This window comes from Hyperolius riggenbachi, chromosome 3 (assembly GCF_040937935.1).
Source record: "Hyperolius riggenbachi isolate aHypRig1 chromosome 3, aHypRig1.pri, whole genome shotgun sequence".
In the NCBI taxonomy this organism is placed as follows: Eukaryota; Metazoa; Chordata; class Amphibia; order Anura; family Hyperoliidae; genus Hyperolius; species Hyperolius riggenbachi.
This window is the reverse complement of record NC_090648.1, coordinates 47,640,346-47,667,855: the sequence shown is the minus strand read 5'-3', so window position 1 is coordinate 47,667,855 and position 27,510 is coordinate 47,640,346. Positions and strand designations below refer to the sequence as shown.

The 27,510-nt window shown below is 43.5% G+C and overlaps 2 protein-coding genes across 2 annotated transcripts in view; both read left to right on the top strand.

The window, feature by feature from the left end:
* The window catches only part of LOC137562085 (pneumococcal serine-rich repeat protein-like), a 45,279-nt gene that overhangs the window by 15,344 nt on the left and 2,425 nt on the right, over positions 1-27,510 (top strand). The window contains exons 3-5 of the mRNA XM_068273422.1: positions 6,507-6,608; positions 9,308-9,409; positions 22,680-22,781. Coding sequence (XP_068129523.1) covers positions 6,507-6,608; positions 9,308-9,409; positions 22,680-22,781 — 306 coding nt within the window. The remainder of the gene's footprint in view (positions 1-6,506; positions 6,609-9,307; positions 9,410-22,679; positions 22,782-27,510) is intronic.
* The window catches only part of LOC137560950 (mucin-3A-like), a 99,151-nt gene continuing 81,021 nt past the window's right edge, over positions 9,381-27,510 (top strand). The window contains exons 1-2 of the mRNA XM_068272138.1: positions 9,381-9,409; positions 22,680-22,781. The gene's annotated coding sequence lies outside the window, so the exon portion shown is untranslated. The remainder of the gene's footprint in view (positions 9,410-22,679; positions 22,782-27,510) is intronic.

The following is a 27,510-nucleotide window of genomic DNA, read 5'->3' as shown; positions in this document are numbered from 1 at the left end:
CCCATTAACTCTGACCAGCTTCCCTGTCCCTGCTGAAGAGAAGCACCCCCAGAGCATAATGCTGCCACCACCATATTTGACAGTGGGGATGGTGTGTTCAGAGTGATGTTCAGTGTTAGTTTTCCGCCACATACAGCGTTTTGCATTTCGGCCAAAAAGTTCCATTTTGGTCTCATCTGACCAGAGCACCTTCTTCCACATGTTTGCTGTGTCCCCCACATGGCTTGTAGCAAACTGCTAACGGGACTTTTTATGCTTTTCTGTTAACAATGGCTTTCTTCTTGCCGCTCTTCCAAAAAGGCCAACTTTGTGCAGTGCACGACTAATAGTTGTCCTATGGACAGATTCCCCCACCTGAGCTGTAGATCTCTGCAGCTCGTCCAGAGTCACCATGGGCCTCTTGACTGCATTTCTGATCAGCACTCTCCTTGTTCGGCCTGTGAGTTTAGGTGGACGGCCTTGTCTTGGTAGGTTTACAGTTGTGCCATACTCCTTCCATTTCTCAATGATCGCTTGAACAGTGCTCTGTGGGATGTTTAAGGCTTTGGAAATCTTTTTGTAGCCTAAGCCTGCTTTACATTTCTCAATAACTTTATTCCTGACCTGTCTGGTATGTTCTTTGGACTTCATGGTGTTGTTGCTCCCAATATTCTCTTAGACAACCTCTGAGGCCGTCACAGAGCAGCTGTATTTGACATTAGATAACACACAGGTGCACTCTAGGTATTAGCACTCATCAGGCAATGTCTATGGGCAACTGACTACACTCAGACCAAAGGGGGCTGAATAATTACGCACACCCCACTGTGCAGTTATTTATTTGTAAAAATTGTTTGGAAACATGTATGATTTTCGTTCCACTTCTCACGTGTACACCACTTTGTGTTGGTCTTTCATGTGGAATTCCAATAAAATTGATTCATGTTTGTGGCAGTAATGTGACAAAATGTGGAAAACTTCAAGGGGGCCGAATACTTTCACAAGCCACTGTATATATATATATATATATATATATATATATATATATATATATATATATATATATATATATATATATTTTTTTTTTTTTTTATTTATTTTTTTTTCAAATAGTAAAGAATAACTATCCAACAATGAAAAGTTCTGCCATGTCATCCTCTTTTGAAAGGTCTCTAAAAACAGTTTATTCATCTATCCAACAGTAACAACAATAAAGGTAGCCATACACTGGCTCGATTCCCGGCCGTTTCGACAGCAGATTCGATCCTGGGATCGAATCTGCTGCCAATCGTTCACGGTAAACGCAGCCGCCGATCCGATTCCCTCCCGAAATCGGATCGGTCCATCGATCGCGCCGTGCGGGAAATTACCCTCGATCGCCCGCAGGTAAAGTGCGCGTCGCTAGCGGCAGCCGATCCGATCAGGTATACATTACCTGAGGCTGGCTCCCGGGCGTCTTCTCCGTGCTGCACAGCTCTGTTCCGGCTCTATCCATCCCGGCGCTTCCTGTGTCACTGCAGTGACCAGGAAGTTCTAATAGAGGGCGCTCTATTTGAACTTCCTGGTCACGGAGTAACACAGGAAGCGCCGTAATGGATCCGGAACAGAGCCGTGCAATGCGAAGAAGATGCCCGGGAGCCAGCGTCAGGTAATGTATACGGGGGGGGGGGGGGGACAGGCGGCAGGAGCAGCTCAGCAGATGGTGAATCGGTTTCAGGCTGAAATCGATTCACAATCTGTTTGCAGTAAAGGCAGCCATACGATCCCTCTCTGATCAGATTCGATCAGATAGGGATCTGTCAGCTGGTCGATCTAATGGCACATCGACCAGTGTATGGCTACCTTTAGTACTCCAGACAGTACTACCTCTAGAACTTCCTTAACCGCTCCCAAAACAACACCTGCTACGACAACTTCAAGCACAACTACTTCACAAACTACGACAACTACTACTTCAACAACAACAACATCAACAACAGGTAAAAAAAGTAAATAATGAGCTTAAAATATATTGTAAATATTTAAATTAAATGTATGTTTTTGCTGCAAGGGTCCAAAGGGATCTCAGCAGCAAATACCAAACAATGTTTAAAATCTGTGGCAGAGATAGTTCTTCACCCAGAGTATCCTAATGGCAGTCTTCAGCAGTGACCTGGATTATCTCATCTTTCCCCCCCCCCCCCCCCTGCAGTTTCTCTCGGTTTCAAATAGCTGTAGAAACTGCCATGTTACAGGAGATAGGGGAAGGTTAAAGGGACTCCGAGAAGTGCAGAAACTATGGAAAGATGCATACCATTTTGAAGCTCTTTTTCTCCTCTTTCTAACTATATATAAAGCGCCGCCCTACGCCTTTTAGTTTTCGATATTTTTGCGATCGAAATCGCGGCCGCTGGAGCCCCATTCAGCTGCTGACTTTGGGGAAAAATCGTCCTGTATAATACAAGCAACTATGGAAAGATGCATACCATTTTGAAGCTCTCTTTCTCCTCTTTCCAACGACATATAAACTGCCGCCCTACGCCTTTCAGTTTTCAACATTTTTGCGATCGAAATTGCGGTGGTCGCGATTTTGATCGCAAAATAGCAAAAACTAAAAGGCGTAGGGCGGCAGTTTATATATCGTTGGAAAGAGGAGAAAGAGAGCTTCAAAATGGTATGCATCTTTCCATAGTTTCTGCACTGCTCGGAGTCCCTTTAAACCTCCCTCCCCTTCTCACTGCCCTTACCAGGGTCTGGGTGTGAAGTAAGTTTAGCATGTGTGACTTCTCTGTTTGAAGCACAGTGTCCTGCACCCTCCCCTCAGCTTATGAAACTGTTGTTTGCTTTTTGCTACTGTGCAATAAATACTAATTACAACAGTCCTTATCTGCCTGCAATTTCCATGGGCCCCACCATCTGGTGGAAATAGAGGAATACAGCCTGTACTGAACTCTTAAATGTAAAAAGAGGAGGTAAACTGGAAGGTAAGCTAGTGAGGTGCCCTGGGTGTTAAAATGCTGCTTGGTCTCCTTGCTAATATATATATATATATATATATATATATATATATATATATATATATATATATATATATATATATGATGCAAAAGTTCCTGTATAAATCGTTGGTTGTTACGATAAAAAATGTCAGTTAAATATATCATATAGGAGACACACACAGTGATATTTGAGAAGTGAAGTGAAGTTTATTGGATTTACAGAAAGTGTGCAATAATTGTTTAAACAAAATTAGGCAGTTTCATAAATTTGGGCACCACAAAAAATAAATTATATCAATATTTAGTAGATTCTCCTACTAAACGTTTCCTGTAGGTTCCAATGAGAGTCTGGATTCTGCTTGAAGGTATTTTGGGCCATTCCTCTTTACAAAACTTCTCTAGTTCATTCAGGTTTGATGGCTCCCAAGCATGGACAGCTCTCTTTAACTTACAGCACATGTTTTCAATTATATTCAGGTCTGTGGACTGAGATGGCCATTCTAGAACATTGTACTTGTTCCTCTGCATGAATGCCTTAGTGGATTTTGAGCAGTGTTTAGGGTTGTTGTCTTGTTGAAAGATCTAGCCTCGACGAAGCTTCAGCTTTGTCACTGATGGCTGGACATTGGTCTCCAGAACCTGCTGATACTGAGTGGAATCCATACATCCCTCAACTTTGACAAGATTCCCAGTCCCTGCACTGGCCACACAGCCCCACAGCATGATGGAACCACCACCATATTTTACTGTAGGTAGCAGGTGTTTTTCTTGGAATGCGGTGTTGTTTTTCCTTCATGCATAGCACCCTTGTTATGCCCAAATAACTCAATTTTTGTTTCATCAGTCCACAGCACCTTATTCCAAAATGAAGCTGGCTTGTCCAAATGTGCTTTAGCATACCTCAAGCAGCTCAGTTTGCCCTGGGGGCGGAGAAAAGGCTTCCTCTGCATCACTTTCGCATACAGCATCTCCTTGTCTAAAGTGCGCCGAATTGTTAAATGTTGCACAATGACTCCATCTGCAGCAAGATGCTGTTGTGGGTCTTTGGTGCTGGTCTGTGGGTTGACTGACTTTTCTCACCATTTGTCGCTTCTGTCTATCCGAGATTGTTCTTAGTCTGCCACTTGAAGCCTTAACTTGAACTGAGCCTGTGGTCTTCCATGTCATCAATATGTTCCTAACTGTGGAAAGATACAGCTGAAATCTCTGAGACTGCTTTCTGTATCCTTCCCCTAAACCATGATGTTGAACAATCATTGTCTTCAGGTAATTTGAGAGTTGTTTTGAGACCCCCATGTTGCTACTCTTTAGAGAAAATTAAAAGAGGAGGGAAACTTACAATTGACCCCGTTAAATACTCTTTCTCATAATTGGATTCACCTGTGTATGTAGGTCATGGGTTACTGAGCTTACAAAGCCAATCTGAGTTCCATTAATTAGTTCTAAAGGTTTTGGAATCAATAAAATGACAACAGTGCCCAAATTTATGCACCGTCATAATTGTAGTTAAACAATTATTGCACACTTTCTGTAAATCCAATAATCTTCATTTCACTTCTCAAATATCACTGAGTGTGTCTCCTATATGGTATATTTAACTGACATTTTTAACATAACAACCAACGATTTATACAGGAAAATCATGACGATTAACAAGGTTGCCCAAACTTTCGCATCTCACTGTATATATATGTATGAACAGGCTGGGCTACTGTGGCCAATGCGCAATACAATCATAGTATAGGGAGAAAAAAAAAGCTTGCCCATAAAGATAGCACCACTCATAAGATTGGGTAAGAGATATAACAATACTGAGTGGGGCTCTGGGGAATCCCTGGCTGATGCTGCTTTGCCATCAGACCTCCGCCATGCTCTCTTCCACCTGGGTCACTTAAGGTTAAGACATTGCACATTGTGCATACGCTACTTGATCTCCATAGTCACCCATCTCTAGGTGCTATCGATGCATAGACTTTTCTTGCAATATTTGGAGTAACAGATTACCCAGCATGCTCATGGTGAACCAAATTGTGTAGTGATGCATTGTGGGAGACCGCATAGTCTCACTCCAACCTGAACAGTTGCAAATACCTTCTGTATTAAGAGGTCACATTTCTGTTTTGCTTGCAATATTTGATGATATTTTTAACCGATATATTTTCTTTTTCAAATATTAAAGAATAACTATATAACAATAAAAAGTTCTACCATGCCATCCTCTGTTAAAATAGTATGGGGTGTCTAGTATGCCGAGATTCAAACATTGAACTCCTGTGGCCAGCAAGAGAAAGGAAATAGGGAAAACCAGGAGCACCGATATGGTGTCGTATTTTCAGTTATGCGGGGAATTGACCCAACAACAAATACTACTTACAAACACGGGTTGCTATTAGGAAACAACTGTTTTGAGCATGTGGAGAATACTGTGTCCACAGGAATGGAAAGTCCTTTTCCAGTCACACTCTAATAGAAAAGATCTTCTGGAACCACTGGATCTCGGTTAAAGCGATAGCTCCTGAAAAGGGGGACTAAACTCTACAGGGTTGGAGGAGGTGCCCCAATGTGAGTGTCAGTTGTGGTGCACCAAATCTGTGCTACAGAGATAAGAGACACAGGGCCAAATGCAAGTCACTATTCACAGGAGTTTTCTCCTAGGTGATATTTTTACATATGATTAAATGCCTTTTAAACCACCAGCAAGCAAGTACATTTTGACAGTACTTTTCACCTATTTTCTGGTATTTTTTCCATCGCAAAGGGCAAAAAGTTATTTTTAATTGAAGATGAACAATTATCTCTTAGGAGAAAACTCAGGTGAAAAAGTCAATTGCATATCGGCCACTGTTTTATTAATCCAAAGAAGCAGGAGAATCCCAAGAAATGCGTTGTTTGTTTTAGTGTCCAATAAATTAATCTTTAAAGAGACTCTGAAGCCAGCTTAAAAACGAGTTTTTACCTTTTATTTAACTTAAGGATCATGGTCCCTGCTAAAACGCCACTATCCCGCGGCAGAACAAAGGTTTTTTACCCCCCAAATCCTAGGACAAAAATCCACAACTTTCTTGGTCGTGTATCTTGCTGCCCAGGGAGGCAGAGCTTAGGGCTGTAGCTCTGCCTTCATTCGCGTCAATCTGCCCGATGATCTCCACCTCTCCCCGCGGCTCTCAGTGAAAGAAGACTGAGAGGGGTGGGGAGAGGCGGTGATCAGCTGGGATTGATGCGATGAGAGGCAGGGCTACAGCCCTAAGCTCTACCTCAATCAGGAAGCACTCCGCGGTATTTGCCCTGTGGATTTGGGGGGTAAAAAACCTTTGTTTGGCCTCGGGAAGGCAGCGTTTTAGCAGTCACCATCCTCCTTCAGCAGAATAAAAGGTAAAAACTATTTTTTAAATTGGCTTCAGGCGCTCTTTAACCTCCATATTGAGATAAGACTGTTCCCTACCAATATTGTCATTACTGTCAATTGGCACTCACACTGGGGCACTTTGTACTACCCTGTATCCTCAGTTAAAAGGTTCCTAACAACAGTTTCTTCATTTATTACAACAGTAACAACAACAACAACAACTACTCCGACAACAACAACAACAACAACTTCAAGGACAACGACTTCACAAACTCCGACAACTACTACTAGAACACCAACTACAGGTAAAAAAATTATAAAATGATCTGAAAATCTATTGTACCGAACAGGATTAGATTTATGCTTTTGCTCAAATAGTTTTAATCAAATATCAAAGAATAACACCAGATTTAACAGTCATGCAGGCCTATGATAAGATGTTGCTATTTTGCCAAAACTTGACTTTCTAATAGCACAAATTCTTTGAAAAGCTGACAAGCCTATAAGGGGTTGGTGCAGTGCACCTGTAATGCAACACAAAAGATGAGCGGAATATGAAAGATAGAAATGGGGAGGAGTCAAGGTTTATGTTCCTAGTGTCAGGCTGGCTATTATTTGCTATAAACCAGCCTAAAGCACTGTGCTGTTTTTAGGCATAAGTAAATAAGGCGGATGCCTGGGGTGACAACTGTAAGAGGGGGCACAGCAGTGATAGTGTTAGCACACTGTACTTTATGGAATTCTTATATCCAACTGCTAAGTTCCATTATAGTGGATCCGAGATAAACTTTTACTCATTGCATAATTGTGTTCCTTTCATACAGTTTATAGGGCATCCCTCAAGCCAAACACTTTTTTGTTTTTGTTTTAATACTCTCATTCTCTATAAACTAAACAATCCTTGTCCACAGCTTTTCAGAGTGCCTTGGCATTTTCAGACAGTAGCAAGGGCTTATGGGAGCTCAGTCTGGGCAGGAGGAGGGGGGTGTTACTAGCCAGAGATTTCAGAGGCAAAGGGAGGAGAGGGAATTAGGTTTTCACAGGCTGAGGGCTGGAGATGCAGATCAGCTTGCCTGTGTGTAATGTTTACAAACAGAACATGGCCGATGTCATTGTATAACAGGAAGAAATAATCCTATACTTTTGAAGCTGTTTGCAGCTAGATTTGCTGTGTAAACTATCTAAACTTTAGTTCCCCAACCCTGTCCTCAAGGCCCACTAACAGTACATGTTTTTCAGAAAACTACATGCATGCACAGGTGAGGTAATTATTGTCTCAGCAGAGCTGACTATCTACCTCTGTGGATTTCCACAAAACATGTAGTGTTGGTGGGCCTTTAGGACAGGGTTGGGGAACACTGAATAAGGCATTGCACATTGTGCACACGCTACTTGATCTCCATAGTCACCCATCTCCACTAGGTGCTATTGATGCATAGATTTTTCTTGCTATATTTGGAGCAACAGATTACCCAGCATGCTCATGGTGAACCAAAACGTGTAATGATGCATTGTGGGAGACCTCATATTCTCACTCCAACCTGAACAGTTGCAAATACCTTCTGTATTAAGAGGTCACATTTCTGTTTTGCTTGCAATATTTGATGATATTTTTAACCGATATATTACATTAAAGAATAACTATATAACAATGAAAAGTTCTACCATGCTATCGTCTGTTGAAATAGTATGGGGTGTCTAGTATGCCGAGAGATTCAAACATTGAACTCCAGTGGCCAGCAAGAGAAAGGAAATAGGGAAAACCAGGAGCACCGATATGGTGTCGTATTTTCAGTTATGCGGGGAATTGACCCAACAACAAATACTACTTACAAACACGGGTTGCTATTAGGCAACAACTGTTTTGAGCATGTGGAGAAATCCGTGTCCACAGGAATGGAAAGTCCTCTTCCAGTCACACTCTAATAGAAAAGGTCTTCTGGAACCACTGGATCTCGTTTAAAGCGATAGCTCCTGAAAAGGGGGACTAAACTCTACAGGGTTGGAGGAGGTGCCCCAATGTGAGTGTCAGTTGTGGTGCACCGAATCTGTGCTACAGAGATAAGAGATGCCAAATGCAATTCACTATTCACAGGAGTTTTCTCCTAGGTGATATTTTTACATATGATTAAATGCCTTTTAAACCACCAGCAAGCAAGTACATTTTGACAGTACTTTTCACCTATTTTCTGGTATTTTTTCCATCGCAAAGGGCTAAAAAGTTATTTTTAATCGAAGATGAACAATTATCTCTTAGGAGAAAACTCAGGTGAAAAAGTCAATTGCATATCGGCCACTGTTTTATTAATCCAAAGAAGCAGGAGAATCCCAAGAAACGCGTTGTTTGTTTTAGTGTCCAATAAATTAATCTGTAAAGAGACTCTGAAGCCAGCTTAAAAATTAGTTTTTACCTTTTATTTAACTTAAGGATCATGGTCCCTGCTAAAACGCCACTATCCCGCGGCAGAACAAAGGTTTTTTACCCCCCAAATCCTAGGACAAAAATCCACAACTTTCTTGGTCGTGTATCTTGCTGCCCAGGGAGGCAGAGCTTAGGGCTGTAGCTCTGCCTTCATTCGCGTCAATCTGCCCGATGATCTCCACCTCTCCCCGCGGCTCTCAGTGAAAGAAGACTGAGAGGGGTGGGGAGAGGCGGTGATCAGCTGGGATTGATGCGATGAGAGGCAGGGCTACAGCCCTAAGCTCTACCTCAATCAGGAAGCACTCCGCGGTATTTGCCCTGTGGATTTGGGGGGTAAAAAACCTTTGTTTGGCCTCGGGAAGGCAGCGTTTTAGCAGTCACCATCCTCCTTCAGCAGAATAAAAGGTAAAAACTATTTTTTAAACTGGCTTCAGACGCTCTTTAACCTCCATATTGAGATAAGACTGTTCCCTACCAATTTTGTCATTACTGTCAATTGGCACTCACACTGGGGCACCTTGTACCACCCTGTATCCTCAGTTAAAAGGTTCCTAACAACAGTTTCTTCATCTATTACAACAGTAACAACAACAACAACAACAACTACTCCGACAACAACAACCACAACTTCAAGGACAACGACTTCACAAACTCCGACAACTACTACTAGAACACCAACTACAGGTAAAAAAATAATATAATGATCTGGAAATCTATTGTACCGAACAGGATTAGATTTATGCTTTTGCTCAAATAGTTTTAATCAAATATCAAAGAATAACACCAGATTTAACTGTCATGCAGGCCTATGATAAGATGTTGCTATTTTGCCAAAACTTGACTTTCTAATAGCACAAATTCTTTGAAAAGCTGACAAGCCTATACGGGGCTGGTGCAGTGCACCTGTAATGCAACACAAAAGATGAGCGGAATATGAAAGATAAAAATGGGGAGGAGTCAAGGTTTATGTTCCTAGTGTCAGGCTGGCTATTATTTGCTATAAACCAGCCTAAAGCACTGTGCTGTTTTTAGGCATAAGTAAATAAGGCAGATGCCTGGGGTGACAACTGTAAGAGGGGGCACCGCAGTGATAGTGTTAGCATATTGTACTTTATAGAATGCTTATATCCAACTGCTAAGTTCCATTAAAGTGGATCCGAGATAAACATTTACTCATTGCATAATTGTGTTCCTTTCATATAGTTTATAGGGCATTCCTCAAGCCAAACACTTTTTTGTTTTTGTTTTAATACTCTCATTCCCTATAAACTAAACAAGCCTCGCCCACAGCTTTTCAGAGTGCCTTGTCATTTTCAGAGAGTAGCAAGGGCTTATGGGAGCTCAGTCTGGGCAGGAGGAGGGGGAGGTGTTACTAGCCAGAGATTTCAGAGGCAAAGGGAGGAGAGGGAATTAGGTTTTCACAGGCTGAGGGCTGGAGATGCAGATCAGCTTGCCTGTGTGTAATGTTTACAAACAGAACATGGCCGCTGTCATTGTATAACAGGAAGAAATAATCATATACTTTTAAAGCTGTTTGCAGCTATATTTGCTGTGTAAACTATCTAAACTTTAGATAAGATATATAGACAAGTTACTTGTTATAGTTAGTTTTTCATCTCAGATCCGCTTTAAGAAAACAGTGGATGCTAATTTTAACACCTAAATGGGCACTGCTGAGTCGATTTCTCCAACTCTGATTGTATTTTCATGAAAATATTCTAACCTGTAAATACCAAAGAGGTACATAAACAGTAAAATGTTTATAAAGTGGATACACACCCTTCAAACATGTTATAGGAAAGGTTTGTTATATGGGTTCAGTAACTTTGGGCCAATGGGATGCATATATGCCATGGTAATAATTTGTGAACAGTGATGAGCATAATCAGTTAGTTACGATTATACAAAATTTCACGTAAATATTTGCAATTATGCCTGTACGTAATTACAAATTGTCAATTCAAATGATTTTCTATAATCATTCATAATTACACATGAATATACGTGTAATTTTTGCATAATTTGGTGCCGACTTTGGTGGTGAATACCACTTATGTACAGTATAGTCCACACTTGCGCAGTAGTGCTCATGCATGGAGGAAAATGCTGTACATAAGTGGCTTGTACAATACATGCTATTGTTACCAAAATTGCTACATATGCTAAGAAGATACAAGTAAAGGTGGGTACAAGTAAAAAAAAAAGACAGAAGCTTATCGTGACCTTAAGACTGCACTGTTTGTACTTCTTTCTGTTATTGCCTGAAGAAGCGGGAATATACCTGCGAAACGTGTTGTATTGTATGTTGGAGTATATAAATAAAGGTGTTTGTACAAAAATCGACAGTATCATGTCTACTACGGGGAGATGAGTCCACCACCACCTCCCGAGGAATTTTAAAACTTTTAGATATATTTTATCCTTTTGGCGCCTCTGTTCTCCTTACAATATCAGCTTCCACCCCTGGTGGAGGGGTCAAATCCCTTTTTCTTCTCCTAATCTACAGAGAGCGACATCTTAATCCTGAGTGAGGACAGGTCTAATCTCCTCACCTGCCTACACAGTGGTTGCCTATTTGGTAACCCTGACTTGTGAGTATATTAATCATATACTTTTTTCATTTACCCATTACTTTACTTACTACACTATACTGGGCTCTCGGTGTTCCTTCTTTTTCCTTAAAGCGGAATATAACCCTGCATTTCAACTTTGCTCTAAAACATTATTTACAGTATATTATATGCAACCAGCATTTTTTTTTTACTAGACCAGCATTGGAAGGGTTACACAGGGCTTTAAAGTTCCTGGAGATTTCTGCAGATGCATCCGAAGCTGACATAGATACATTTTGTTTACATAAATGTATCTAAGTGTGGAATGTGACTCATCTTTCTGACTGGGAAGGAGCTGGAGGACAGCCAAAGAGTGTGTAACATTTATCAATAGATACATATAACTAAATAGAATGTAACAATCTGAACTTCTGCATATCTCTCCACGGAACTTAAAACCTCTGTGTTTAACCCTTCCAATGCTGGTCTAGTAAAAAAAAAATGCTTTTTGCATATAATATGCTGTAAATAATATATTAGAGCAAAGTTGAAATGCAGGGTTATATTCCGCTTTAAAGTGGAATATAACCCTGCATTTCATCTTTGCACTAAAACATTATTTACAGCATATTATATGCAACCAGCATTTTTTTTTTACTAGACCAGCATTGGAAGGGTTACACACACAGAGCTTGAAAGTTGAGTGCAGTGAAATGCTGCCGCATCCGAACTTCAGATAATGTTATATTGTGTTTACTTAAATGTATCAAGTGAGGAATGTGACACATTCTCTGACTGCTGACAAGCTGCTGGAGACAGAGAGACACTGAAAGCTTGTCTGGCTGCAAAACAGCAATGGATAAAACTAGTTATTAATAAAATGCAAAGTCAGCTCACAAAGCAAAAAACTGTACTTTTGGAAACCTATAACTTCTAAATGAATACTAATACTTATGCACAAATGCAAATATGATAACCGTATAGCATATAAAAAGTAGGAAAACATGTTTTCGTTGAATATTATGTCATGGTTTTAAGCCGCTTTAACCACCCTGGCGTTCTATTAAGATCGCCAGGGCGGCTGCGACCAGAAGTAACACGGAAGGTCGCAATGAGCGGCCTTCCGTGTTTTGCTTACTTCGTCGCCATGGCGACGAGTGGAGTGACATCTTGGACGTCAGCCGACGTCCTGACGTCAGCCGCCTCCGATCCAGCCCTTAGCGCTGGCCAGAACTTTTTGTTCCGGCTACGCTGGGCTCAGGCGGCTGGGGGGACCCTCTTTCACCGCTGCACGCAGCGGATCGCCGCGCTGCGGCGGCGATCAGGCAGCACACGCGGCTGGCAAAGTGCCGGCTGCGTGTGCTGCTTTGTATTTGATGAAAATCGGCCCAGCAGGGCCTGAGCGGCAGCTTCCGGCGGTGATGGACGAGCTGAGCTCGTCCATACCGCCCGGCTGGTTGAGTAAAAAAAAAAAGAGTTGTTCAAAGAAGACCTTGCAGTTTTTGAGAGAATCAATTTTTAAAAAATATAAAGAACAATGGCTTTTAAACTCATAAAAATAACAGTTTAAAAACCATTTTTTCTTTTTGAAATTGATTTTCTCAGTTTTAAAGAGAATCTGTATTGTTAAAATCGCTCAAAAGTAAACATACCAGTGCGTTAGGGGACATCTCCTATTACCCTCTGTCACAATTTCACCGCTCCTCACCGCATTAAAAGTGGTTAAAAATAGTTTTAAAAAGTTTGTTTGTAAACAAACAAAATGGCCACCAAAACAGGAAGTAGGTTGATGTACAGTATGTCCACACATAGAAAATACGTCCATACACAAGCAGGCTGTATACAGCCTTCCTTTTGAATCTCAAGAGATCATTTGTGTGTTTCTTCCCCCTGTTTTCATGCACTGAAGTTTCAGGCTGCTCTTTTCTTCCTGCAAACAGCTTTGCCCTTGTCTGTAATTCTTCAGTATGTGAAAGCCCAGCCAGCTCAGAGAACGATTTATCCAGCTTGTAAAAGATAAGAGAGAAGAGAGAAGCTGCTCTAATCTAAATAATACACAGGCAGTGGGCAGAGAGAGGGGAGTTCATAGCAGAACCACAACACTGAAGAACTTGGCAGCCTTCCAGACACAGGCCGACAAGTCTGACAGGGGAAAGATACATTGATTTATTACAGAGACAGTGATAGCATAAAGTGCTGCAGTTAGCCAGAACACATTAGAATAGCTTTTGGAATTTATAGGATGATAAAAAACAGGATGCAATTTTTGTTACGGAGTCTCTTTAAGTCACAAATTACGTAATTACAAATGCTTACAATTGCAGACAAAATTAATTATGCTTTTCCCTGAAATTTTGCGATACGATTATGATGCGTAATTGCGAATTGCGATGCGTAATTACGGATAGATGTCATTTCTGCTCATCACTATTTGTTAATCCTTTCCAAACATATTTTGAAAAGTAACATTATATCTATGCACACTGAACATTTCTTATTGGTGCTAACAAAACTAAGTGATGTAGCTTATGTTCTTCCTGTTCAATAGATTGGGGTAGGGAGACAAATGGTTCAATTAAAGCGGACCTGAACTCAGAACTTCCTCTCTGCTCTACATGATAAACAACAGCCTAATAACCTTTAAAGTGAACCTCCAGATTAAAAATCTACTCAGCAGCACTGAACAGGCTTGGTGTTTCTTTAACCCCCTTGCCGGTCCAATTCCTGCGGCAAGGGGGTAGCGCAGCACTTTTAAAAAAAATACATGATAGCCGCTGAGCAGCGGCATCCCCTCACCCACTCCGATCGCCTCCGGCGGTCAGAGTAAGCAGGAAATCCCGTTCAGAACGGGATTTCCTGCTGGGCTTCCCCGGTCGCCATGGCGACGAGGCGGGATGACGTCACCGACGTCATGGATGTCGGGACGTCAGAGGGAATCCCGATCCACCCCTCAGCGCTGCCTGGCACTGATTAGCCAATCTGCGCAAGGGGTCTGGAGGGGGGGAGCGGCTGGTAGGGACGAATCGGCGGTGAGCGGCGGCGATCGTAATATGCACGCAGCTAGCAAAGTGCTAGCTGCGTGCAATAAAAAAAAATTATGCAAATCGGCCCAGCGGGGCCTGAGAAATCCTCTTGCGCAGGTTACCCCGAGCTGAGCTCGGCATAACCAGCAAGGAGGTTAACAGTTTCACAGCATCAGAACTTTGTTTTTCTTACCAAAGCATCATTTGTAGCTGCATTTTTAGCTAAGCTCCACCATCAAAGAAAAAAAGCCAGGATTTTTTTCCCTGATGCTGTGCAGAGCATGATGGGATTTCTTATGTTGTTGTTCACGTTGCCTAGCAACTGGGAGAGGAGCTCAGCACACAGGACAGTTGGAACTGTGTCTCATGCTCCCTGTCACCTCCTTTCAACCAAAAAGATGGTTGCCATCATGAAATCAAACGTTTGCCTGTTCTTTTAAAACAGGGTGGGTAAGAGATTATATTACCTATCTATTTTAATTAACATAACTAATGTAACTTAATGACAGTATGTTTGTTTAGGCTGGAGTTCCTCTTTAAGGAAAGACATTACTTTGTTACAGCTGTTACAAATCCTAAAATAAAGTTGCACTGTTTCTACCTCCTGCTTTCATGGAAGCAGACATAAGGTTAACATCCTGAGCTTTGAAATGAGCGTATCTGCTTATCTGTCGTGGCAGTCAGGTGACACAGGGGAGAGATCAAATTACAACTTGTGATTAGACACAAATGGGATTTAGACAGGCTAAACTCTCTAAATACGCACAGGTTGCATTTCTCTCTGTTTTCCTTCTGTCCTGTGCAAGAGTTCAGGTGCACTTTAAAGCTGACTGGACCCTTCCACAGTAGAGAAGGGAAACACAGAGAAATCCATCCTGTGTATATTTAGAGATAACAGCCTGCCTTATTCTCCCTTATCTGCTAGTAATAAGCCACTGTAATTTGAGCTGTCATCTCTGTCTGGTCTGTGTGTGCTGTGGGTGTGCCTTTCATAAAGGCTGTATGTAAACACAGCAGGTTAACTGTTTTCTGTGCTCCCATGAAACCAGGAAGTATAAACCCCGCATAATCTCAGTAGGAGTTATGTGGGCTGCCACAAATGTTTTTTGTTTTTCCGTAAAGGTTATTATGCTGTTGCTAATCTTATAGAGCAGAGAGGAAGTTCTGGGTTTAGGTCCACTTTAAAGCAAATGTTAGAAAAATAAAGGAGAAAATTAGATACTTACCTAATTAGTGGGAAACTGATGGATGGTCCAGAGGCTTCTCCACTTCTTTTCCAGCCCACTGCTGCTTCCCAGGATCCTCCTCTTTACCGTGGGTGTGCTCCCCTCCATGTACAAGCGTGGCTATATGGGGTATTCGTGAGTAATGTCCACACTTGTGCAGTAGCACAAAGACTCTCAGGCATGGAGGAAAATGCTGTACATAGGTGGCTTTGTGCTACTGGGCAGGCATGGACTGTACTGGCACATGTGCAGTTTAGCTCAGCTAGAAGAGCATATTTGACTAGCTCTTGTTGGATATGTTTGGAGGAACTCTGCATTGGGTCAGGGGGCTCGAGGAGGATGGAGGAAGCCTCTGGACTCCGAGGGCATGGACTGGGCTGTAGGGGATGCAAACCCTTCTCTCTACATGGGTAAGGATTTAACCTAAAGAGAATTTCTTCGCTTCAGGTTCATTTTAACTACTTATGGACCGTAGGCTTACACCCCCCTAGTGACCTAGCTTTTTTTTACAAATTAGGCCACTGCAGCTTTAAGGGCTTGCTGCAGGGCCGTACAACTGAGCACACAAGTGATCCCCCCCCCCTCCTTTTCTGCCCACCAACAGAGCTTTCTGTTGGTGGGCTCTGATTGCTGCCGGCATGTTTGTTTATTTTTTTAATGTTTTTATAGATAAATAGATTTTCCTAAGTATTTTGTTTCCCACACTCCGTCCCTCCCCCCGCCAGCCATCCCTCCCTCCCCCGCCAGCCAATGACAGCGATTGGCCGTCATAGGCTTCAGCCTATGACAGCAGATAGATCCTGAGCCTCCCAGGTGGACAGCCGCGTCACACGGCTGTCCCCAGTACAGTGCTGCCTTAGATTGCAGCACTGTACCATGTAAAAAGATGGCAGTCTCCTAGCAGAGCTCCGTCATTCAAGTGGAGATGCGCATGGAATGGTGCGCGTGATCCCCTGCAATCTCCGCCCCCAGGACTTCACGCCAATGGGCGTTGAATGGTTCTGGGGCTGCCGCTGCGTTCATGCCAATTGGCATGGAGCGGCATGCAAGAAGTTAAAGGACACCTATAATATCTTAAAAAAGAGAGAGATTTAACTTACCTGGGACTTCTACCGACCCCCTGCAGCCACCCTGTGCCCTTGCCAGGACAAAATGATCCTCTGCTGCCTGCCAAGGCTCACTTTAATTTTCCCAATCGACAGCCACTGCTCCCTAGCCGCATGCATCCTCGCTTCCGGTCTTGTCGCTGGGAGCATCCTGCACAGGCGCTGTATGAAGATTTCCTTTAAATACAAAGCCACCTCAGCAAGAAATTGCAAACAGTTCCTGGAGGCCATATTTAACCTCCTGAGCGGTATGGACGAGCTCAGCTCGTCCATCACCGCCGGAGGCTGCCGCTCAGGCCCTGCTGGGCCGATTTTCTTCAAATAAAGTGCAGCACACGCAGCCGGCACTTTGCCAGCCGCGTGTGCTGCCTGATCGCCGCCGCTCTGCGGCGATTCGCCGCGAGCAGCGGCGAAAGAGGGCCCCCCTAGCCGCCTGAGCCCTGCGCAGCCGGAACAAAAAGTTCCGGCCAGCGCTAAGGGCTGGATCGGAGGCGGCTGACGTCAGGACGTCGGCTGACGTCCATGACGTCACTCCGCTCGTCGCCATGGCGACGATCTAAGCAAAACAAGCAAAACGCTCATTGCGGCCTTCCTTGTTTATTATGGGCGCCGGAGGCGATCGGAAGAACGCCTCCGGAGCGCCCTCTAGTGGGCTTTCATGCAGCCAACTTTCAGTTGGCTGCATGAAATAGTTTTTTTTTAATTAAAAAAAAACCCTCCCGCAGCCTCCCTGGCGATCTCAATAGAACGCCGGGGAGGTTAATGGAGAGGGGACACTGCCATCTAGCGGCAGCTAAAATAAATACATATTTTCAATAATGAATGGCAACATTAACTATTTTAACATTACTGTCGGAGGTGTTGCTAGGATTGTGATAGATCCAGACAGGCCCGGATTTACCTCACAGGAGCCTATAGGCACAGATGTCCTGGCACCCTAAACTTCACCCTTCATGATCCTACAAACACCCAAACTGCCCCGCAAGTGTGCTGGCTGTCCCAGCTGTCACTTCTCCCTTACTTCCCTTGCACGTCATACAGGGCCGGATTTAAGGCAAGGCCACATAGGCCATGGCCCAGGGCACCACAGGATCAAGGGCGGGTGGGCAGCACGCTATAGTGGGGTGGGGGGCAGGAAGGGTCACCCGGCTACCTAAACTGGAGGGTGGGGCTGTAATCAGGCTATCTATACACACAGAGGGAGTGTCATCTGGCTTCTTATACTAAAGGGAAGGGGGGGGGGGTCATCAGTCTACCTATACTGGAGGGAAGGGGGGGTAGTCAGGCTATCGAAAATAGAGGGAGGGAGGGTTATCTGGCTACCTGTACTGGAGGTGGGGGGGTCAACGGGCTACCTGTACTAGAAGGGGGCGGCTGCTGACAGTGGCCTTGGGCGGTGAAAAGTACAAATTCGACCCTAACGTCAATACGTAACTACAGCATTAGGTAGCCAGGTGTACCCTCAATATTAAGTAACTAGAGAGAAAACAATGAGTTTTTTCTGCTAATGGAAGTCAATAGGCCGCATGAAAGAACACATATAAAAAACGCATATGCAACATAACACTGGTTATGTTGCATACTATTCAAAAACGCATCAAAAACATTCATAATGAAAATCAATGGGGATCCAATATATTGTGTTTTGTATGCGTTTTTCGTGCATTTTTAAATTTTTTTTTTTTATTGTCTTGTGATGCATTTCCGCTTCCTGTTGTCTTTTTAGTGCTTTACATAAAACACAATTTAAAAAATAATGGAAAACGCATACAAGACGCATATGCATTTTGTATATGTGAAGCGCAAATGCATACAAACACATGCAAAACGTTTCAAAAGCGCATATGCGAAAAAAACGTTAACGCAAATGCACTAAAAACGCAAACACACACACACACAAAAAAAATGCACACGACCTAAAACACAACCTTTCACACACAGCCATGTGTGCACCCAGCCTCCTTTTTGTCCAGAAACACAGGCAAAGTGACCCTAAGGGTAATTAGACCTAATAAGGCAGTGTTCCCCCACCCCCAAATAACACAATAAAGCAGTGTTTTCCCCATGATTTGCTGGAACGGTAGATTTGCATCATCGATTTGTGCACAGGGGTAGAAAACAAGTAACAAAATGTCTTTTTTGCAACTATTTACTCCTGCAGCAAGGTGGTACTTCAAACAACGTACTGTTGTAATGGTTATTGAGAAGCACAGTTTTAAAAGCCTATTGTCAGTTTTGAAATTATTGTACATGGACCGCTCCTGCAAAACATTGTACAATTTAAAAATGCATGTGTAGGCATACATATCAGAATCAGAATCAGAATCAGAATCATTTTTATTCGCCAGGCACGACAGGGTCATGCTCGGAATTGGGTTTGGCACAGGCAATTTAACAGAGTAGAGATAAAAAGTATAGATAACAGGGGCATAACATGCAGAAGGGCATAAATGCAAAAACAAAGCATAAAACTAGCAAGCAAAAAACCAAGCAAAAAATAAAAAAAATAAAGGGCGGCAAGGTGCAGTTCAGAATGCAGTGGTGGAGGGGATGGCATGACCTACAGGGAGTTCAGGAGGGTGACAGCTGAGGGAAAGAAAGAGTTCCTGTGCCTTGAGGTTTTGGTGGCGATGGACCGAAACCTACGTCCTAACGGGAGTCTGCAGAAGAACCGCTGGCCCGGGTGAGAGGGGTCACCGGCAATCCTCAGTGCTCTTGAGCATAGCCTAGCGTTGTGGAGGTGGACAAGCGAAGGGAGAGGTCTGCCGATGATTCTCTCTGCTGATCTAATGACCCTCTGCAGTTTGTATCTGTCTGTAGTGGAGGAGCCAGCGTACCAGACTAGGATGGAGGAGCAGAGGACATACTCGATGGTGGCAGTGTAAAAACACGTCGGTAGCTCTTGTGCCATGCCGAACTTCTTCAATTGGCGGAGGAAGAAGAGCCTCTGCTGGGCTTTCTTCTGGGTCACGGCTGTGTTTGCCTTCCAGCTCAGGTCTTTGGAGACGTACATTTGTTCTAGAGTAAAGTGCACTGGTAATGTTTTTTGCCCATGTCACTGTTATTGAGAGCTTGTTCACACCTAGGGTGTTTTCATTTTTTTTAAGCGCCAAAGCGCTTGTGTAATGATTCCCTATGAGAGAGTTCACATCTGAGCAGTTTATTTCTGATCTGCTCAGCAAAGCGCTGCCTGTACCATTTTCTGAGCTATTTTGCTCAATGGAAGGTATAGGGAAATTGCAAAGCGCTTGAAAAAGCGCTTTCTGTAGCAATTTCGCTAAGCGCTTTCATGAATAAATACATTGTATTTATTCATTACCGGGTGAAAGAGTTCACTTCTTGACATCAGGAATCGTTTTGCAAAAGCGCTTAGAAAAGCGCTTTTCTAAGCGCAAAGCGCAGGGAAAAGCAGAGGAAAAAACTCTTAATAAATTGCTCAGCACTTGTGATACCGCTGGCGATTTATGATGTGAACAAAGCAGTAAGCAAAATCTGGTGCATCTGACAAGTTTTTGACTAGTCTATCTCCTCATGGGGGATTCTCAGGATTTTCTTTATTTTCAAAAAGCACTTACTGAATGGCATATGCTTAGTCCAACTGCCAAAATAGTGTGCAAGTAAGAAGGGAAGCTGGCTGACATTACATAGATTTTTTTCAGGGAGTGCTTTTGTAAAGGAAATGCAGAGATCCCACCACGAGGAGATGAATTAGTCTAAAACCTGTCATATTTTTACTGTAAGCAACAAGGTAAAATTCATGTATAGTGCATTTTACTGTGGGAGAAAAGCAAATCTTATGAGAAAGTATACACATGTATTTTACATTTTGCATTGTTTGGTGATGGTGGTCCTTTCACATTAAATTAACATGCAATAATTATTATGAAAAATGGTGATTGCCTCTTTGCCCCAAAATTAAATTATACAATACAATAACATCTGTAAAGTGCTTTCCTCCCATAGGACTCAAAGTCATAGGTTTGTTTCTGATCAATTCAGGGTAGCAGGCTGGAACGGAGCAGTGCTTCTCAGCGCAGGTAGATTTGGGTGCAGCCGGCGCCACCACAGACTATAATAGGAATTACATCTATAGCGGCGCTCAGTGAGTAACGTCGGAGCCGTCAGAAGACGGAGCTGAAGTTGCTTTTAAAACACAATAATTCCCGACTATCCATGGTGGCCTGGAGGGGGAATAGTAATTAACTTGGATGGGAATTTGTGCAGAAGCAGGATCAGCCATATACCGGCTGTATCCTGTGCCCAAGTCTACCAGCGCCGATTTCAAATGTATGCGGCTGGAATGTGTTACAGAGGAGCTAGTCAGGTGTTCATAAAAGCCAGGCTAAAAAGTTGGCTTTTCAGTTTGGACATAAAGGCCAACTGTAGTGAGATGTATGTGGAGGCTGCCATAAATATTTCCTTTTAAACAATACCAGTTGCCTGGCAGTCCTGCTAATCTCTTTGGCTGAAGTAGTGTCTGAATCACACCAGAAACAAGCAGTCAGATCTGACAATAATGCATGCTTGTTCAGGGTCTGCGGCTAACAGTGTTAACATCTATTTTCTGGAGCACTTATATATCAAAGAAACAGCAAGAGACAGATTTAGATAAGGTTTTTACTGTAGGAGCGTTGGAAGCGTCATTAGCTCTGTTTGTTTTATTATGCAATGTTATAAAAAAAAAATAAGAAAAACTATATATCTAAAAATCAAAATATGAGACTATTTTCTATGCTGCTATTCTTCTATTAATTATCAGTACTACACATACACATCATTACATCATAAGGTGTTTTTTTTCACATTGGTGTCACTTTAACTACTTTATGACAAGCTGCCTTATTAAAACATCCTGTATGAACCTGTTAATGGCTGCAGGACGTTTTATTAAGTCGCTCGCTCCCGCCGCTGCTCTGCACGTGTGGCCCATTAACCATCCGGACACCGCAGTCTGTGATTGGGGAAGAGGACCGAGTGGTCCTCTACCCAATCGCAATGCCTGGAATGAATGGACATGACCCCAATCAGCGGCCATGTCCATTCATAAAACAGGAAACAGTCATAGTTAGTAAAGTGTAGGGAAAAAAAAGTGAACACTTCCTATAAAATAGGAGCGAGTTCACTAGCGCCATCTAATTCCCAAAAGTAAAATTACACATACAGGCACATACAGTACATTCACATAAACGTATTACATATTAATAAAATTAATAACGTACAGTTCCAAAGCCCCCCCCTCCCTAAAAAAATAATTAAAAATAAATAAACAAATAAACAAAAATGAGGGTATATTATGCTATGAGGGTATATTACTATAACTTTACTACATAGGGGTTTGTAATTATGGACCGGACTAAAAAAAATAAAATAAATAACACCTGTATTCTAAATAATATATTGTCAACATTGTGATAGGGACATAATTTAAACGGTTTAATAATCGGAACAACTGAGCAAATGAAGTGTGGGTTTTATGCACAGGAGAAAGTTTATTTTAAAACTACAGTATAATGGCCGAAAACTGAGAAATAATGCTTTTTTTTCCATTTTTTTTTCTAATTTTTCCCATTAAAATGCATTTAGAAAAAAAAATTCTTAGCAAAATGTACTACCCACAGAAAGCCTAATTGGTGGCAAAAAAAAACAAAACAAGGTATAGATAATTTTGTTGCGATAAGTAGTAATAAAGTTATAGGCGTTAAGGTAAAAACCTCTATGGGGCGAAGTGGTTAAAAGGAAATAAATATAGCAGCCTCTACAGTCCTGATCTGATTTGGCAGGGTGTTCCAAAGGGTAGGATCAACATGACAGAAGGCTCTGCCTTCACAGGTTTTGAGGTAGACTCTGGGGGTGGTCAAGTTATTAGATCCTGCTATTGTGGGGGGTGTGATGCCGTTGCAACAAGTCCTTCAGGTATCCAGGGCCCGGATTGTGCAAGAATTTGAATGTCAATAAACCAATCTTAAATAGAATTCTTCACTTTATGGGTAGCCAGTAGAGTGAGTGAATTGTGGATTATATATATTTCTTCATATTTGTCTTTTCAGTAACATGTCAAAACGAAGGAACCTATGATGGAAATAAATGCATCTGCCTTCCAGTTTTCATAGGAGCCTTCTGTGAGTCTGCAGTAGAAAGATTGCCACCAGGTAAGCCTACAGTTAACAGCATAAAGCTAAAAGTAATAATCATCTGACCACTCGTTGCATTGTAATGCTGTCAGAGTAAAATACTACTCCACTTTCCTAAGCATAACGTGTGTGTGTTTGAGTGTGTGAGTGTGTGAGTGTACGGGGGAGGGGGGGGGGGATATTATCACCACTAACCATAATTTCTCACTGTGGTGACTGGTTAGGATGTGGCTTTGATAATGAAGGGATGTGGTATTGCCAAACTAACCATCCCCACCACCTATTCCTAACAATGTCCCCCACCTTGTGGTCTTTGGTCACGCCCAAATATCCTAGCCACTGTAAATGTCTAAATGTCCTGCCTCCCCATTCCCCTACCAGTGCAAAACCCATTGCCACCCTCACCCCACTGCAAGATGCTACCATACTTTCCACTGGTGGAAGGGGTTGAGCCAAGGCTGCCTCTTGCCTATCTACAGGCCCGGATTTACCTCGCAGGAGCATACAGGCACAAATGTCCTGGCACCCTAGACTCCACCCTCCATGAATCTACAAACCCCCATCCAAACTGCATCGAAAGTGTGCTGGCTGGCCCAGGCCTTACTTCCATCATACGTAGCTACAGGTGCCCCTTAGCTAGAGGGACCTCAATATTAAGTAGCTAGAAGTGCCCCTGACTGAAGGAGGATCTCATCAGTGGAATGCAGAGAGCAGGGTGAGTAACCTTATACTCTCATCAGGACTCTGCATAGGGAAGGAGGGAGGGAGGGAGGCACTCGGGAGGGAGTGAGCCGCCTTTCCCTCATCAGGCGCCTGTAGGCATGTGCTCTGCCTATCTAGCTATTAGAGACTTCTGCAAAAGTTCAGTTTGCGCGAACTTTCGCGAACCACAATAGACTTCAATGGGAAGGCGAAGTTCTAGAAACACTTATGCTGGCCACAAAGGTGATGGAAAAGATGTTTCAAGGGGTCTAACATCTGAGTTTTTGCATGGTTGAGTGGGATACACGCCCAAAGTCCCGGGGAAAAATCTGGATTTGACGCAAAAGAGCGTTTTAAGGGCAGAAATCACATTGAATGCTAAAATGCAGGCCTAAAGTGCCTCAAAACATCTTGCATGTGTATACATCAATCAGGGAGTGTAATTAGAGTACTGCTTCACACTAACACACCAAACTCACTGTGTAACGCACCGCAAACGGTTGTTTGCGTAATGACAGCCGTGCTGGACTGGTGCGCAACATGACCAGAGTGCAGGCAATGGCGGTTTTCAAGCCCATATGGTCGCCGGGCTGTGGTAGCTCAATGATAGAACAACAGTGACTGTCTAGCTGATCAAATTTGGTCTGTCCACAATGAAGCAATGACCTTATTATCTTGGGTGTGCCCCCCCCCACCCCACCCCAGAGACACTCATATAGCCAGCAGTCATTGCTTCATTGTGTTATGCAAGCCCCTTCACTGCGGCAAGGAAACAATCATGAACGGGAATGGGCACATGTACATGCCTTTTGTTTTGTTGTTGCAGCTGCAGTGCAGCCAGAAAAATTAGGCAGGCATGTACACACACCAGAAAAACTATTATAGCAAATTCAGGAATTGGTGGTGGCGGAGAAGGCAGTCAGGTGGCCTGTAGGCAGAGATGCTGTGTGGGGACTGACTTAGTCTTCTGGTGGGCAGTAGCCCTCCGGGATCCATGCCTCATTCATTTTGTTAAAGGTGAGGTACTGAACACTTTTGTGACTTAGGCAACTTCTCTTCTCACTGACAATGCCTCCAGCTGCGCTGAAGGTCCTTTTTGGCAGGATGCTTGAGGCAGGGCAAGACAGAAGTTGGATGGCAAATTGGGACAGCTCTGGCCACAGGTCAAGCCTGCGCACCCAGTAGTCCATCGCTGCTCATACTGTCGACTGTTCTTTCTCTACCATTGTTAAAGAAAGCATACGGCCAGGGAGTCAGGGTTCTATTCCGGTCCGGAGTTGGAGCCTGAGAAAAGGCTACCACCACACATCCAAGGAAGGCAGCAGGCATGGCATGCAAGTCCCGAGGTAGTGACAAAAAATAACAATACAGGAGGACTTTCGAGGCCCTGCTGTATATGACACTGATCAACTTTACTACCTTTAACGACAATCTGTTATGGAGGGCAAGTCTGCCATCCATTCAAGTGAAAGGTATCCACTGACTGCCAGGTATAATACAATGTGCAGTCACAGATGCAGTGAAAGGTATGCATTGACTGGTATTACAATACAATGTGCAGCTGTCACACAGGTGTAGAGATGGGCCGAACGGTTCGCCGGAGAACGGTTCCAGGCAAACTTTGGTGGTTCGCGTTCGCCTGGACCAGGCGAACTTTTGTGGAAGTTCGATTCGCCCCATAATGCACTATGAGGGTCAACTTTGACCCTCTGCATCACAGTCAGCAGGCACATTGTAACCATTCAGGCTACACTAAGCCCTGGAGCCCCACCCCCCCTTATATAAGGCAGGCTTGCCGGCCATTACACTCACCCGTGTGCCTGCTAGAGACAGAGTAGGGACAGCTGCTGCATACTTGTTCTCCTAGGGAAAGATTAGTTAGGCTCTTGGCTTTATCCTGGCTGATTGTTATTGCTAAAATAGCACCCCTCAACAGCTCTTTTGAGAGCTAATGTTTTCCAGATGTGTTTTTTTTTGTGTGTGTGTGTTGCTCACTGACATTATACAGCCCTATCTGTTGCAGCTGGACCTTGGTAATTGCTATTACTGTGCCATCCAGGCCCTGCCTAACTATCTATACTGGGACACCTACCTATGCCTACCTAACTACTGGGGCACCTACTTACCTATACGGGGACACTTACCTACCTACCTATACTAGGGGACCTACCTATGCCCACGTACCTATACTGGGTCTCCTACCTATGCCTAGCTAACTACTGGGTCTCCTACCTATGTCTAGCTAACTACTGAGGCACCTACCTATGCCTACCTACCTATACTGGGACTTCTACCTATGCCTACCTACCTATACTGGGACTCCTACCTATGCCTAGCTAACTACTGAGGCACCTACCTATGCCTACCTACCTATACTGGGACACCTACCTATGCCTAGCTAACCACTGAGGTACCTACCTATGCCTAGCTAACTACTGAGGCACCTACCTATGCCTACCTACCTATACTGGGACACCTACCTATGCCTAGCTAACCACTGAGGTACCTACCTATGCCTACCTACCTATGCTGGGACCCCTACCTATGCCTACCTACCTATACTGGGACTCCTACCTATGCCTAGCTAACTACTGAGGCACCTACCTATGCCTACCTACCTATACTGGGACTCCTACCTATGCCTACCTACATATACTGGGACTCCTACCTATGCCTACCTACATACAAGAAGATAATAAGGTCGATGCTTCATTGTGGACAGACCAAATTTGATCAGCTGGACAGTCACTGTTGTTCTATCATTGAGCTACCACAGCCCGGCGACCATATGGGCTGGAAAACTGCCACGGCCTACACTCTGGCCATGTTTTGCATCAGTCCAGCACGGCCGTCACTAGGCAAACAGCTGTTTGTGGTGTGTTACACAGTGAGTTTGGTGTGTCAGTGTGAAGCAGAACTCTAATTACACTCCCTGATTGATGTATACACATGCAAGATGTTTTAAAGAACTTTAGGCCTGCAATTTAGCATTCAATGTGATTTCTGCCCTTAAAACGCTGCTTTGCGTCAAATCCAGAGTTTTTCCTTGGACTTTGGGCATGTATCCCACTCCGCCATGCCCCCCTCCGGGTGTTAGACCCCTTGAAACATCTTTTCCATCACTTTTGTCGCCAGCATATTTTTTTCTATTTTTCAAAGTTCGCATCCCCATTGAAGTCTATTGCGGTTCGCAAACTTTTCCGCAAGCCGAACCTTCCGCGAAGGTTCGCGAACGGGGTTCGCGAACCGAAAATTGGAGGTTCGCGACATCTCTACACAGGTGCAGTTAACATTTATGCTCGGAGTGGTATATTACACAGTGTACGGTCACACAGGTACTATGAACAATTATGCAATGACTGGTATTACAAATGTGTACCTGTCACACACAGACAGGTACCGGACAGGCACAGTGACACTGCATGTGCTCACGTAGGTAGGTGGGTGCACTGAAGTGAACAACAGGTAGGTATATGCAGTGATGGGTATTACAATGTGCACCTGTCACACACACAGGTAGTCACTGAATGTGCTTGGCCTGGCAGTGGCACACACAGTAGGAATTACCAAGGCTGTCTATGCAACACAAGTGTCTGTAGGACACACACACCAGGGCCGGATTACCGACCAGGCAACAAAAGCAGTCGCTTGGGGCCCCATTCAGAGTCAAAGGGGCCCCATTAGCACATAAACCAGCCCTTGCCATCCTGTCAGCGGTGGTTGGATGGTATAATGGTTAAAGGGACTCTGAGCAGTGCAGTAACTATGGAAAGATGCATATCATTTTAAAGCTCTCTTTCTCCTCTTTCCAATGATATTTAAACGGCTGCTCTATGCCTTTTAGTTTTCGATATTTTCGCGATTGAAATTACGGCCACAGGACGACTTTTCTCCAAAGTCAGCGGTGGCTGGAAGGTATAATGGTTAAAGGGGCTCTGAGCAGTGCAGTAACTATGGAAAGATTCATATCATTTTAAAGCTCTCTTTCTCCTCTTTCCAATGATATACAAACAGCTGCTCTATGCCTTTTAGTTTTCGATATTTT